General features: G+C 38.4%; 1 protein-coding gene across 12 annotated transcripts in view; it reads left to right on the top strand.

Annotated features, from left to right (window-relative positions):
- The window catches only part of pcmtd1 (protein-L-isoaspartate (D-aspartate) O-methyltransferase domain containing 1), a 101091-nt gene extending 85253 nt beyond the window's left edge, over positions 1-15838 (top strand). For 11 of the 12 annotated variants that reach the window (XM_038809337.1, XM_038809328.1, XM_038809338.1 and 8 more), the window contains 3 exons: positions 2743-2914; positions 5355-5478; positions 13996-15838. In XM_038809337.1, coding sequence (XP_038665265.1) covers positions 2861-2914; positions 5355-5478; positions 13996-14360 — 543 coding nt within the window. In that variant the 5' untranslated portion in view covers positions 2743-2860 and the 3' untranslated portion in view covers positions 14361-15838. Of the gene's footprint in view, positions 1-2742; positions 2915-5354; positions 5479-11526; positions 11681-13995 lie in introns of all 12 variants that reach the window. The other variant, XR_005462063.1, reaches the window with a different exon arrangement.
- The last annotated feature ends 736 nt before the right edge of the window (positions 15839-16574 follow it).

The following is a 16574-nucleotide window of genomic DNA, read 5'->3' as shown; positions in this document are numbered from 1 at the left end:
ATGTAGATGAGAAGTAGGAGAGGCCCAAGTATAGATTGGACACCCCCTTGGGGAAGACGGGAGATAACATTGTGGAAATGGCGATTCCTTGGAAATGATTAGGTAGATTACAATAGAACCAGGTGAGTGTCATTACAGCCAGCTGGACAACGGTATAGATGTTTTAGAGGATGAGATGATCCCCTGTATCAAAGACTGCAGAAAGGTTGAGAAGGATGGGGAGAGTTATAGGGCTGGATTTTATGGGCTGTGGGGTTCGTTTTGGTGAAGAAGCCAGGGCGAGCTTTGCTTTATTTCAGAGGGTCTCCCTACAGCTATTTAATGACCAGCAGGCTGTAAATTGGCAGGCATTGGGCCTACTGCCACATCCGGGGAGGAGGTCCGACCTCCCAGAACTGCTGGCCAATCAAATAGCTGGCAGCACTCTGGTCTCATCAATGCCATCAGAAGCAATGCCCACTGCTAGGACTGCAGCCAGTCCCCAACAATGAGGAGTGGTGAATGGTTTTGGAGAAACCAGACTAGCAGACCAGGGAAGGGGCGAGGAGAAGGGCAGGGGATGGGGAAACGCTCTGGGGATGTCGGTTCAAATTCCACAATGGAATCTGATGGACAATAAATTAATTAAGAAATAATTGGAATTGAAAGTTAGTACCTGCAATGGGGATCGTGAAAGTGTATTATTGATGTGGAAAAGGGATATTACCTAATGCCGTTGAGGGAGGAGATTTGCCATCCTTACCTGGTCTGGTCTACAGGTGACCCCAGATTCGCAGCAATGTGGTTTACTTTTAACAGCCATTCATTTGAAGGGCAATTAGGAATGGTAAGAAATGCTGGCATTGGCAGCAATATCCCACAAAAGAAATTATTAAAACCTCGGCTCAGGACTCTCATAATTGTTATCTTCTCTGGAGTCTTGTATCTAAGAACTTCCTTTCTCTTTACCTCTCTCCTTCTCGCGTGTGTGCACAATCCCTTGCTATTGTTTATCTCCCAATCAACTTGGTCATATGCTAAATTACTGGAATCTGGCTGCTTTTTACAAGAAATCACCTTGTAGAAGAACCTAGTTTTTAAAGGGATCAGCACCCAACATAGAATATAGCTGCTTTCCCAAAAGGACAGGGACCATCGTACAAGGATTGTTTTTGAGGAGAAGGGTATTGACACAGATTTCAAGGAGTGTGACAAAAAAACCTGAGAGAGGAACGTTAACATATGTGAGCAGTCATGGAAGCCAAATGCTACTGTTTCATTTTTCTGCTTGCTATGTCACAATTCCATAAAATTATTCCAAAGAATTTTCATTGGAGATCTCCATTTTTAAATTGCAGATCCAGCAGTTCATTCTGTGTACTTTCTGGGGAACAAAAAACTTTCCTCAAGCTATTTACTTATTAAATATATTCTGAGGTCCTGGGTTCAAAATCAGGAAGGGTCTGAATTGAATAGATGGGGGAAAGCTATTCCCATCTGCAAAAGGCTCACGTACTAGTGGGCATAGATTTAAAGTAGTGTGAGAAAAACCCTTTTTTCCCCCATGCAGTGGGTGGTTAAGGTATGGAATGCACTGCCTTCAAGGAGCAGGTTCAATTTAAGGATTCAAAAGGACATTAAACTTATCTGAAAAGAAATAGTGTGTAGTATTGTAATATGTTGAGATTTGTGGTGTAGTCCATAGAGACTTGTGGCCTCACCTCGCCCCATGCTTGTAACAAGGTGACCAACATTTTTTTTTACAGGAACGTTCTTAATTTTGATTATAGTTATTGTTTCTCCTGTGACTCTATTTTTCCCGTAATGTTTGCAAAGTCTCATTCATGTTGGCCATAAGGTGGTGCTGGATTGGAGCCCCCAGAGAAGGGAGGGCAGCATGTGGAGCCATCCTGGGCCAGGATACATGATTCAATATCATGTCACTGGGAAATATGGAGAACTTGAGTAAAATCAAGATATGTAAATGAAAATAATTTTTTTACAAATCATTTAAAGCACAGATGTTCATTGTAATAATTTATTAATTTGAATATTTTAATAGTTGGAGAAGCACTTTGGAAAGTTGTTGGTGATTTTCCCATCAACCCCCCTCTCATGGAAACCAGCCCCCTGCTTTCATGGCCACCAAAATCAAAGTATTTGTTACTTTATTTTAGAAGAATTGGCCACCCTGACTTGTGGAGTGGTGCCCCTTGAATCTGTATATAACCAACCAGTTGTCTCTGTCCAATAGATCCATGATCCCCTGTGGACCGTAGTTAATTATCTATGGTGTTGGGTCTTACAATACACCAGTTTATTTTTCAATTTTGTACTATCAAGATTTTTCAGTATAATGCAAGGCACTTTATTTTCTTCTTCCCTCTTTTCTGGAGACTTTTACATTTTTAGGGTTGCATGAATAGCAGCAGCACTGCTGTGCAATCTACTCCTAGCCAATCTTCATGTGTGAGCCAAGGTGGTTCACACTTTGTTTAACTGTGGATTGTGTCCCAACAAAGCACAATCCTGTTTCATTATTTTAATTGTTATTTGCAGAATGCGTTAAAAGATACTGTTGACTACATTTTGCTTTTTAAAAAAGTTAGCATTGCAATCTTACACATCAAAATATTGATGTTATTCTGCCATATTTGGACATGAAGTTACCTGCAAAATGGGAGGGTTTTGTACAGAAGTCTAGTGGCAAGTTTATATCAATTTACCAAAGGCATAGTAACTCTTGCATAATTTTGTTAATAGGTTTGAATTCTGTGAGCCAGCGTTTGTGGTTGGGAACTGCTTGGATGTTTTGGCGGACAGTCTTCAGTATGACCGTGTTTATTGCGGAGCTGGAGTTCAAAAGGATCATGAGAATTACATGAAAATCTTTCTGAAAGTTGGTGGAATTCTTGTTATGCCTATGGAAGATCAGGTACCGTTGCCCTTTAAAGCAGTATTCAAAAATTTATCCATTCATTTTATTGGCTCTCATTCATTCAGTCTCTAATATAAATTAGCACTCATAAAATCAGCCAAGGCCTATTGCCTGCGAGACCTAAATTCAAATCCAGCCCAAATTAATGGATTGAAAATTACCTTTGAAGGAATGTATGTAAAATGACTTTTAACGACCAGAATCTAATTTCTACTGAGCATGGCAGAATTGAGAAGTGTTGGTTTTTCCACCACTAAAATTTCTCGCCTTGCATTCAAATATATTTTGCAAATTGTACCATTTGAGCTGATTCTTTCTTATCTTTTGCATCATCTCAAATGGACTCTGCAATATGACCTAGATGCAAAATGCTTCTGTATTTCCCCCCCCCCCCCCCCCCCTGTTGTCATTAGTATCTTGATGCTGCTATCTACCTTGAAAATGTCTTGGGAGAAATTCGTCTCTGGCAGTGCTGCAAAATGAGCAGCGTTGAAGCAGCTGCCCATTTTCCACAGCATCTGATTTTCAATTTCATCGATTATTGAATCTGCTACTCAATATCTCTGTCCATAGTTATTCAAAGTGACCTGTTGTATTGAGACACAAATCTGAATAATGCATGATGAGAGTCTTTAGCAATTGCAAACATATTTAAGCCGTAGGTGAAAGGCATTCTCATGGAAAACATAAATTTGTCGGACACACTGGGCAGAATCTTGTCAGAATTTGGCAAATGTCGGGCTGACACAAAAAACGGTTCCAAAAAGATTGGGGTTCCCTTTAAATATGCTGCAGCCTAACGACCCCCAGACCCGATGCACCGGGAGTCCTTCCCAGTCAGGTTGGCACTGTGCCAACCTTTCAGGGCAGTGCCCCAGGCATGCACCACACCCCAGAGGCTCTACTAACCTCGGCGCCACAGAGGTATCCAAACATGCAGCCACGGTATGAATATTTAATGAGGGGGGAATCATTTGATGGGGGGGGGGGGGGGCACTAATGACATTTAAATCCATTCAGATTTATTAAAATGAGAGAGCCTGAATCTCATGACATCGCCGGCGAGTGGTGGGGAAAATCCATCTCTCCAACGAGAATCTAGTTTCTTGATTCTCGAGTATTGCCGCTCACGCCGCAAATCCCGCGGATGACAATTGCAGGCACAAGATTTCACCCACTATTTCTCTTACTGCCTAGTGAATCCTCGTGGAGTTGAGGCTGCAGGAATAGTGCTTTAGTTCAATGATTGACTTTCTGTGCAAAGTAAGAAATTTTGTGCAGTTGTGTATTAGTTCTTGTCAGCCTAGAATTTACGATGTGTGCTCAGGCTCCACCTCGTCCTCCATCTCCTCATTCAGCTTTTCTTTCTTCTGATCCTTTTTCTTCCACCAACTCTTTGTATCATTCACTTTTAAGCCTGCATTACACTGTCAATATTTCCACCTGGAACACAAAATGAACACTGTGCTTTGTTATTCAAACTAAGTACAGAATCGAAGTATGACAATTATATTGTAATTTGCATTAATTGAAAAATAACATCGTTGATGAGTATAAATGATGTGACTAGACTTTAGCACATTGTCTCTTCATCTCTGAGCTTAACTTCAAAATGAATTCAAAATTTACAAAATTGAAGGCTTTCATCTGAAATGAGTTTGGACAGTCTTCATTCAATTCTTAATTGATGTACTCGACAGAATAAGTATGCTTATTTAACATCAATGAGCATTAAACTTTCTGTCTATTCCTTGCCCAGACCACTGACTTGGGAATTGTGTTGGGGGAAGAATAATAATGAAACAGGAGCTGCCATATTAGATCCACACTGTTCTTTACCTTGGAGCACTTGATTCAATTACTGTATCAAAGTAAAAAGTTATCCTTGCCTAATCATTGACATAAACATAAAAAACCCGAAATGTAGAACTAAGCATTGTAAAACATTTTTGTAATTTACTTTAGCAGGACGCTTCTGCACTTTCCTCATATTTTGCTTGAGCACATTTCTTATTTTTATAACTTCCTCATTCACTTTTTTTCTGACATGTTCATTAACGCAACTGTTAGTAGTTCAACGGGCAGTCCATTGAGTTTGAAATATTGACATTCACGTAAATAAAAATAACAAACTGTAGGGGTAGGCATGCATATGTTACTGTTCAAGATATCTATTGCTTAAATAAGTTCATAATTGCCAAAGATTCGCTCTGTATTCATAAGCACCTAGAAAAATACAATGGAATTTAGTGATAGACATTAATTGCATGTTCTTAATAGCAGCTGATAGCAAAGCAGCTGCATTTGCTGCATTTAGTATGTGCCTCTGTTTATGACCCTCTTACCTGTGAAAAATGTATCTTGTACACAGTACAAAATACAACAATCTGTAGAATGCATTGCATTACTTATCCAGTGCCATCCTTCTTCACTACAGCTTACTCAGATAATACGCACAGGACAAAATACATGGGAAACCAAAAACATATTGGCTGTTTCATTTGCTCCTCTTATCCAACCAAACAGATCAGATTGCTTCAAGTCAGAGAATGTAAAACTACGTAAGTATTCAAATTTTTAAAAACAAATTAGTTGAGCTATCTAATATTGCTGTTCAAGCAATAGGTGTATGAGTAACAAATATATCAATAATATGCAGCTCAGCCATATTATTAGCATGCACATAAATAAATCTGAGATCTGCCAAGCTGTGTTCAAAATATTTGAACTGGACTTTAAATAATAAAATAGTACAGAAACCTTTAATTTTAAAAACGTTACTTGAAGGCTTCCTTATGGTAACGTAAAAGTATTGAGGGTTGTATTTTATGAATAAATGTTAGAATCTTGCATCACTAACATAACCTCATGCACAACAAGTGCCTCTCAGAAAATCATTGCCAATTGAAAACACATTTGAAAGTTATTGAATTTGACGTCCTATCCTGTACAATTGTCGACTCCCTTTGTTTAAAGTTTATATCTTCACTCCATCACTGTGTAGCAATGATAGCACCAGGGTGAACCATTGTTTTTGCAACAAGTTGGAAAACATTTGAATAAGATCTAATCTTCTAAAATTTCAATATGCCCACTGCATTGATGACATCACCCACAGCTTCTAGCAGGAATTCCAATGGAGATGAATATAGCTGGGAACAGTAGCAGTGTGTTCAGAAATCAATGAAAGAATAGTGAAAGATTGCAGTTATGAGGTTCATAAGTTTACTGATAATTGTTTTTTTTTTTCATTCTCTTAATTTACTTGTTCATAGTAAATTTAACAAGTCTAACTTTTAATTTTTGGTAGAACACAATGGTGGGCTGTAACTGCTCTGAAAATGTGATTTTAAATCAGAAACTTCGGGCGGTTCTGTCAGGGTTATGCTAATAGTTATTCTGAAAAAATTAGAAGAATTAAAACCTCTTCTAACTCTGGATAGCTGTTTAAAACACCTAGACTGATACCTGCACAGAACGTATCTGCTTTATGGCAGTTAATGCAACAAAAAAAAAAAGGAGCGTGGCTTCCTTCATTCCGACTCTTAAGATTTTGGTGCTAGACAACTGTGCCCCTGGGTCTCCCGCAGCCTGAGTCAGAAGGTTGGGGAGACGGGCATGGCAGATATTTGGCTCAGGTAAGTGGGCACAGTGGCAATCCAACGATGCTGATTACCACTCCAAGGAAGTTATGGCGCATCAAGATTATTTGAATTTTCTTTCAAATTGTTTCACACTGACTTATTTCAGTGATTATTAAAAATGAGTAATTAATGATCTTCAACCTTAAATGTGTCTCACAGTATTGTCTCACACAGCAGGAATAATCATTTAACTTTTTGTTTTATTAGCATGATGAAAACTGGTATAAGCATTAGTATAAGCTCCAGTGATTTTATTTATATTGTATTTTAGATTGAATACTGTATTTTAAATGAATTCACTTGTTTTTAATTTTTAATTTTGCTCGCCCAAATTAACCTTTGTAGGCTCAGGGCCGTTTTAAATTAAAATTATTATTCTTTTAGCAATCACAATTTATTTGCTTTTTATTGACAAAATTATTAATGCTTCAGATTTAAAATAATCTCTGGCCCTCCAAATTACATTTAACAAAACAGTTTGGCAGTAATTTTTCACGTTTTGATACTTTACTATCATGAATCATTTTTGTGCTATGATAATAAAATACATAATACATAGATAACGATATATGGTTTTTCAATTCACATTCCTCAATTTGGTCCTCTTATAGCCTCAATCATATTTAAAAAAATAAAATGTGGCTTTCCACCTTGCCATTTTCAACAGTGTGTGTTGATGTTAAGAAATATCGGGGTCAGTTTTTGCTTGGTGCGGTTGGGGAAATTGGCCACAAGTTGGGGAAATTGGCCACAAGTTATGTTTAAAATTGTGCTAGTTAGTAGTTCAGGTTTCCACCAAAATATATTTCCATAATCACAATCATAAAATATTCCATGATCTGATACAATTGATCAGCATAATAACATGTAACTGTTTTTCTTTACATTAAAATTTTTTGAAATATTTGAATGCAAACTCAATAAAGTTGAAAATGCTTTTATCATGAAAAGTAAGCATTGCTAATAAGTGTTTAGATCTCAACCTGTGAATAACTTAATTTTTAAAAACTGAAAATAACTTATTAAAAAAACTACAATAGTTACATTTACTAGTTTCATAGGTGTGGACCGATCAGCTTCCTAATAAATTAAATATTTCTTTTAATGCCTGTTCAAATTGAAGCCCATCCTTGAGCAATGGCAATTGTTAGAAACTCCACATTCTCCTCATTTCAATCTGTACTGTATCCAGATTTTGTCGGGTCTAGCTTTGGGAGATATGATTATTAAACCAGTATTAAAGATTACAGAAACCATTCTTGTGTTTGACATAACTTGCATTTAAAATTTCCCCATTTTTGCACTGGTTTGACGATTTCAACCTGATTATGCTGATAATACTGGACAATATCCGACCACATCATTTTAATAGCTTAACTGAACAAATTCGGCAAAAAATTGATCTAATCAGGAGGCAAGCTAGTTCATCGATATTTTTAAATAGGTAATTGAAAACAAGGTTATAATAGGGACTTCATCAGCAACTCACATCTACATTATATAAAGTTTAATACTAAACAAGGTTTCCATGCACAGAAGGAGGTTGTTTTGAATGTTGTGTCTGTGCCAACTGAAAGAGCTATTCAGACTAATCCCACTCTTTGTCCGAAGCCTGAAGGTTACTGCATTTCATTGCATTCCAGGATTTTTTTTTAATGTTCTGCCTTGACTGTTCTTTCAGGCAGTGTGTTTATGTCCCCAAATACCCTCTGGATAAGAATTTCTCCTCGTGCATCTGATATTTACTTTTAAGTCTGGCCCCTGGTTATTGACCTCTCTCAAGGAATTAGAATGGATAGGATGGACTTGTCTTGCCCCCTTCCCCACCAATAACTTTGTACATCTTGATTAAATTGCCCCTCAACCTCCTCTGTTCCAAAGAAAGCAACTCCAGCCATTCCAATTTTTTCTAAGAATTAAACATTCTTCATTCCTGGCAAAACTCATAAATCTCCTTTGTGCCTTCTCTCGTGCAATTGTATCCTTCCTGTAGTGCACTGACCCAAAACTGTGTGCAATACTCTAGTTGTGGTCTAACTATTGTTTTATACAGCTCTAATGTGAATTCCCTGCTCTTATACCTTAATAAAGGAAAATATCCATATGCCTTCTTAATCACCTTATTTGCCCATCTTGTTACTTTCATGGATCTGTGGACACGCACTCCCAAGAACTCTTTCCCTACACTTCCCTACCTTACGTTTATGCATCACGGTATGTGGACTTGCTGACTAAGCCAGCATTCATTGGCCATGCATAATTGCCCTTGAGAAGGTGGGGGGGGCGAGCTGTCTTCTTGAACCGCTGCAGTCCATATGGTGTAGGTACACCTACCGTGCTGTTATGGAGGGAGTTCCATGATTTTGGCCCAGCAGCAATGAAGGAACAGCAATACATTTCCAAGTCGGGATGGTGAGTGACTTGGAGGAGAACGTCCAGGTGGTGGTTTTCCCATGTGTCTGCTGCCCTTGTTCTTCCAGGTGGTAATGGTCATGGGTTTGGAAGGTGCTGTTGAAGGAGCATTGGTGACTTCCTGCAGTGTGTCTTGTAGTTGGTACACACTGCTGCTGCTGTACATTGTTTCTTGTGTATTAAATAAAACAGAAAATGCTGGAAATATTTAGCAGGTCAGGCAACTGAGGCCAAACACTAGTTGCACTGTGCTGTCCTGTCTGTTAACCAATTCTCATTCCTTGCTGATACATTACACTCAATTCCATGAGCCCAAATCTTGTGAGGCAGCCTGTTGTATAGCACTTTATCAAATCCCTTCTGAAGGATCGACTGGACTCGCCCATTGGTTCCTGCTTATCTATCTAACCTGTCAGTCACACTCAAAAAGCTGAATCTTGCCTTTTTATAAAATTGGATCAACAGTGTTGACTCGAGTTAGTATATTGTCATTTTCCAAGTGACTTGTTACCATGTCCCATTTTGCATTGCAGCATATTTTCCTGCAGGTCCTTGCACATTACAGCATCATATGTAGGAAAGCATCTGTGAACCAAGCCTCAGCCTTGTCACATTAGCAGTTCAGTAGTATAGTGTTTAAATATTGTCCTGCCTCCACAATCCTTCAACTGCCATCTTGGCTGCTGTTTAAGAAGCTCACCTGGAGTAGAGTCATGCAGAACATTATTATTATACCTGTTCATGCTAATTGATCAGGAAACCCAGAAGTCAAATGCAAATGCAGTGTTTTGGTTAAAAAGCCACTGACACAAGTGCTGCTGAAACTCCAGATTCCCCACATTCTATTCAGGCTCTTCTACTTCTGGCAGGTCAAAAAGTTAAAATTTCCATCCAAATATTTGTTTATTGTCTTTGCCATTCCTTTATGCCTCATTATTTCTCCTGTCTCTTATAAAAGCTCTGACCATTTGTTTTTTTTTAGATTTCTTGATGGCTTACTCTGATTCCAATTTCTCTCTTTTCAGTTTCTTCGCCGTCCTTTTCAATGTTATGACCACATCCTCCCCTCGTTTTCCTCCCTTCACCTGGCTCCATCTATCTATCTCTCTCGATCTCTCTCTCTCTCTCTCTATTACTATTCTGAAGGGAATGTATACTTGTTAAAATCTCACCTCATGTTTGGACTTCACCACATAACTTTTAACATTACTAAAGTTCTTATAATATGATCACTGTTCCCCAGATGATCCTCTACTGTCAGATTGCAAATTGCTCCTAGTTCATTGCACAATTCTAGATCTAAAAATAGCCTGTTGCTTGGTTAGTTCCTTGACATGTTGTTCTGATAATATTTATTATTGTCCCAAGTAGGTTTACATTAACACTGCAATGAAGTTACTGTGAAAAGCCCCTAGTGCCACACTTTGGCGCCTGTTCAGGTAAACAGGGAGAATTCAGAATGTTCAATTCGCCTAACGAGCACATCTTTCGTGACTTGTGGGAGGAAACTGAAGCACCCAGAGGAAACCCATGCAGACATGGAGAGAACATGCAGAGTCCCCATAGACAGTTAATCACGCCGGGAATCAAACCTGAGACCCTGGTGCTGTGAAGCAACAGTGCTAACCACTGTGCTGCTGTCCCGCCCGAGAAAACTGTCTTGACTACATTCTGTGAACTCATCATCCCGGCTCCTTTTACCAATTTGGTTTGCTCAGTCCATATGAAGAGCAGAGTCTCTACAATTACTGCGTTACTGTCGTGACACCCTCCTCATTTCCTGAATTTATTATTTCCCTTCTTATAACTACTGTTGAGGGGTCTATAACCAATGCAGTAATTTCTGCATTTATTCAGTTCTCCGTTCCAGCCATACTGATTCTACTTCTTGATTTTCTAGGCTGAGATACTTTTTCTCAGTTTTCAGTTCACTCTTCATTACTGGTTCTGTCCGGAATCCTTTTCTAGTTTGTTTAACTTTTCCAAAAGACAAGTACTCGTGAATATTTAATTCCTAACCTTGATAACCCTGAAAAAATATCTCTGAAACGGCTACGAGATCAAACCTATTTATTTCTATTTGTGTCATTAATTTATATTGGTAAAAATGGTTTGTGCATTCAAATATAGTGTTTTTAATTTTAAGCTTTCACTATTTTCCCTCTAATATGATCATTGTGACGAATGCTCTTAGTGCTGTTATTTCAGTCTGTCTCTTCTTGACAAAATCTGCTTAATTTTGCCCAAGCCTTCAACTTTTTTCTTATGACTTATAAATGTATCCTTATCTGAACTCTTTCCTCCTCCTCCCCCCCCCCCCCCCTTAGTAATTTAATGTCTTGTCTACTACTCTAGTTATTTGATTCAGCAGTGCACAAATTTTAGCCTGGTGTATCTTGATTGCATCTTAAAGCTCTGTCCTCTGAATAAGTAGCGCACTTGAAAAACATATACACTTCTCACTTCAGGAAGCTATGCTGTATTTGGGCCAAAACTTACAAGTAGTGGCAATCACTATTGGATTGACACTCCGCTCCTTTTTACTTGCACTAGAATGCAGCTGCACCTTTCTTGCCTGACCTTCCAAATCGGGTGGGTTGAGAATAGTGCAGTGCAGCGGATTCTCAAGGCCTTCAGTCAAGTACAACAGAGTCGGACAAAAGGAAACCAAGCCCCCTTTTTTACGACACTCGCTGCCGTAAAGCAGGTAAGTTTAAAGATCCTAGTCACTTTGTAAAGCCAGGTTGGGTGCGTGGGATGTCGTTAGGTCCAATGTGGTGTTGCAGAGGTCAGTACTATTTTTAAATTTTTCTAATTAGTGTTCCTAGTCACAAAATTGTTTTATGGGATTTAAGATTGCACTTCTTAATTTACTGAGAAGATTGAGGCCCTTAGGACATAATCATCAAAATAGAAAGTAATTGCACCGATACTGAAGTGGTATAAAGAAAATACTGCATGCTTCTGGTTGATCCTACCAATCAATATTTGCTGCTGATTCGTATTGTTGGGTTGGGATCGTCGAGGTTAAATTTTTTTTTTTTAAATCTAAAGCAGGAACACACCTGTCCATGTTTTTTGTTTTAATGGAGGCGGGATAAGGCATGGTTTCTCATGTTAACTTCCAGGCTTGGGGGAATCCTGGCAGTTGAAAGGTCAGAATGGCTGAAAACCTGATGAAGGACTACTTGTGGACCAGGAGAAGCAGAAATGTCTCCTGTAGACCCAATCAGCATCTCAGTCAAACATACCCCAAACCCACCACAATCCTTGCAATCTGCCTGATCACCACCCCAACCACAATCTGCTCACCAATGCCCCTCCTCTGCCCCACACCCAGATCTGCTTTTTCACCTTATGATGTAGACTCTCCTCTCTGTCTCAGGTAGCCTTCTGTCCTGCTAATCAGGCTGTGTGTGTGCAGGAAACCAACAGAACATAATTTAAAAGATGCTGTTCAAGAAACCCATTAACTGGGTCTCCTGATCTCCGAACAATCTCCATGCATTAAATGTTCGTTCGGCCTTTCAACCAGACTTTTAGTGTCTAAAGATCAAGTGGCTTAGTATGTTTTCACTCTTGCTTCTCCGAGACCAGTCAGTGCGTCTCCAGAAATTACTGCTTTTTATGCCCATGTTTAATCAGCCCAGAGTACTAAAATGATCTCTTTGGCTTATTCCACTTTCTCCAAATGCTCTTCTATTCTATAGTGATACTATTTACAAACGTGCAGTCTGTTTCTGTGTGTATACTGTTGATACTAAGCTCCACTCTTCCACCACTATCAATGATCACCTCTGAGCAATGTTTCCTCTGATGTCTGTTTGTTGTGTGCAACTGCCTATGGTTGCACAACACAGCTAGAGAGAGTATTGCCTTTAATGTGAATTTATGGATGAGTCAAGAAATTCTATCATGGGATACCAGGAAAACTGAAGCCATCAATTTTGCTCTCTGCTATTTTATCATTTGTCATTAATTCACCCCTTTTTCAAGCACTTTCCTAAGAATACTGTAAGCCATCAAATATAATTTAAACGAACATTGTCAGAAAATAGTTGTTTTCAGTTTCCAGCTAGACTAAACTTAAATGTCTACTAGCAAATAAAAATTTTGAGCAGGTATGAGATTTTTATGGCCACATTTATAGTGGAAAGTGTAATCTTGCTGAGTTTTAATCGTAATCTCCCTTGCCTTCCCAATACTACCGTCTGCAGGACGATATATTGTGACAAGTTTAAATGGTCAATTTCCATCATGAACACACATAGTAGGAGTAGGCCACTCAACTCTTTGAGCCTGCTCTGCCATTCAACAAAATCATGCCTGATCTGATTGTAACCTCAACTCCACATTCTCGCCCACCTGATAGCCTTTCATCCCCTCGTCTAACAAGAATCTATCTACCTCTGCCTTAAAAGAATTTGAGGATTTTGCTTCTACTATATTTGAGGAAGACGTCCAAGGACTCTCAACCCTCTGAGAGAAATACCTTATCCCTGTCTCAAATGAGCGACCCCTTTTTAAACAGTGACACCTAGCTCTTGAGTTCTCCCATTAGAGGAAACATCCTTTCCACATCCACTCGATCCAGTCCCTTCAGGATCTTATAAGTTTAAATCAAGTTGCTTCCAACTCTTCTGAACGTCAGCAGATACAAGTCTAGTCTCTCCAACCTTTCCTCATAAGACAACCCGGCCATTCCAGCTGTTATCCTAGAAAAGCTCGCTGAACTATTTACAATGCATTTAAATCCTTCCTTCAATAGGATGACTCTGATTATACAGTATAGGAATATTGTGTGGGAATTTATAATAACTGGTAATATGAATACAAGAACAGAATTAAACTTAAAATGGGGGCTAAATTACATCTGCACGGCCAGGACTACTTATTCCCTCACCCTTTAATCCCACTTTAGCTGAAAATTGTACTTCGTCCTTGCTGGCTGTAAGCAACACCATCGGTAATCATCTGATAAATATCAGTTAAATAAGAATGCTGTTTCATTTTCTTTTGTAGCACAAGTAACTGTACGATGCCTGCAGGATTTAGCAAGAATTTACATTCGCCGCAATCTTAGAAAATTGATAAATCAAGAGATTCAGGCCAAAGGCGTTCCTCAGAAGGCTGCACCAAAACGGAAGCGCAAGAAGCTTCGCAGGCGTAAAATTGATACCTATGTATTTGTGGGGAATCAGTTGATACCTCAGCCATTTGACAGCGATGAGGATGATAAAATGGAAGAAAATAGGGAAGAAGAAAAAGAAATGAATGAAGACCTCAAACAGGAAGAGGCTTCTCCAAATTTGCTTCGTGAAAGAATTCTGAGTCTGCCATTACCAGAATCTTTGAAAGCATACCTAACCTTCTATAGACAAAAATAGCACTGAACAAAAGTAATTCTAAAGGTATCTATGTTAACTGATGTATTTCTTAATCCTCAAATGTAGCATTTTCTAGGAGTAATCACTCCACAAAAAAGACATTTGCTTGAAGATAAAGCAGGTTTCAAATATTAAAAGTATGATTAAATTGGTTTGACTTGATTACTTTTAATCCATCGAGTATGAATAACAACCTTTTATTAGTGAAGGGAATCATTACATTCAGATGCTGAGCTCACATTTGAAAATTCAGTCAGAATACTTCAGATTATACGCATGAGATTTCTGATATCACGAACATTTTGAGGCAATGGTCACATTTTCTATGAGAAGATGAAAAGTAGGATATTTTTAAAGTTGCATAAGAGTTTTAAACATTTAAGTGGCGAGTACCATTTAATATAACTTGATTAGTCAGATTTGCTAGTGCAATTAGCAATTTTTACTTATTACCACTTCCCTTCATAAGTCATGCATGCGCAATCATACAATAAATAAGACATAAAGCAATGTATTTGTTTAACTTTGGGAACTGTATTAACCTAAGGAAATATTTTCTATGACGATGCAAAAAAAACATATGGACTCTCAGAGCAATTCAGTACAAAAGTGGATTTAGCTATACCAGCAGCAATTGGCAATTGTACAACTACTTAAGTAATGATTTCATCTTCATGAGGATGAATACTGTTTAGACTCAAAATATCATATACTGTCCTTAAACAGCAGATGCACTTTAGAATTGAGGAAAATTTATGTTTGCCAAGAGTTTTAAACTTTTTTGACAAAAACTTGCTTTGTGACATTATTTTTGAGCTTCAAGTGTTAGAACAGTGAAAATGCTGTCACCTTTTTCACTTTGAAATTACTTTGGGATAGTAAATACCCTTAAACAATACTCTGGGACCTTAGGGATTATGTAGCAAATTTGCAAAAAAGTAAGGCAATATACCATGGCCACTGATTTGCTTACTGTAGTACTTTGCTCATTTGCACCTCTCCTGAATCATTAATTTGCAGACAGCTCAGGGAGAGGACACTGAGGGATATTTTCTTGATAACTTGTACAGTAGGTTGTACTGGTGTACCAAGATGATTAATCCATGGTGGATTTTGAACTTGGTGATGATACTTGGAGTGATATTCAGGTAAATGTTAGACTTTTTGTACAGACATTGAAAAATCTTTTTTTCTGCACTGTTTGTCATTTGATCTATTATATACAGTGATTAAAACATAGATGTATTTTCATAGATATGTAATTTTCTGCAACTTTGATCAAGAAATATAAATTCATCTTTAGAAGTGTCGCTTTTTGGTGTCAAAATATGGTTTGCTTCATTTCATAGAATTTCTAATTGCAAACACTAGCAGTTCTATGAATGTTCAATTTGAATGAATACGTTTGCTTCTGTATACATTTATTTGGGGGAATATTTTGCAATAAAATTGATATTCTTTGTCATATTGTGCAGTAATGAGTTTATAAGTCTGCTTTTTGATTGCTAGGATTTAAATAAGTGCACCTCTATTTCAAAAACGATGTATCTGCAGAAGGGCACCAAAAAAATGAGTTTGATGGCCTGCCTTTTATGAGCTATTTCATGTTCTAAAAACGCAAATAATAATAATTAAAATATTTACAAAGCAGCTATTAAGGCAATAGCTAATGGGCTTCCTCAATAGCACTGTCTAAATGTGTATTTAACTAATATTCAGCACTTCAGCACTATAGTGTATGTGAGCTTTCTCATCAGATTTGAAAAGTCTCTCACTGTGCAGAATCAAACTGGAGCTGAAATTGCTCAATCTCACTCTGCAGTATTAACAGTGGTAAAGCAAGAGTCGCAGTGTATCTGTGGTCAACATATCTGACCCTGCTAGAGTATCTCTCCGCGCCAGAGACCCAGGTTCAATTCTGGCCTTGGGTAACTGTGAAGTTTGCACTTTCTCCCCGTGTCTGAATGCGTTTCCTCTGGGTTATCCGGTTTCCTCCCACAGCCCAAAGGTGCGCGGGTTATGTAGATTGGCCATGATAAAATTTCCCCTTAGCGTCCAAGGATGTACAGGTTAGGTAGGCTCATGGAGATAGGCGGGAGAGTAAGCCTAGGTAGGATGCTTTTTTCAGAGGGTCGGTGCAGACTCGATGGCCCAAATGGCCTCCTGCCCTGTAGAGATTCTGTGATTTATATTCTAAATTGAGCTACCTGGTTT

This window comes from Scyliorhinus canicula, chromosome 10 (assembly GCF_902713615.1).
Source record: "Scyliorhinus canicula chromosome 10, sScyCan1.1, whole genome shotgun sequence".
NCBI classification, from domain to species: Eukaryota; Metazoa; Chordata; class Chondrichthyes; order Carcharhiniformes; family Scyliorhinidae; genus Scyliorhinus; species Scyliorhinus canicula.
The sequence above is the reverse complement of the archived record's forward strand: the minus strand, read 5'-3'. Positions and strand labels throughout refer to the sequence as shown.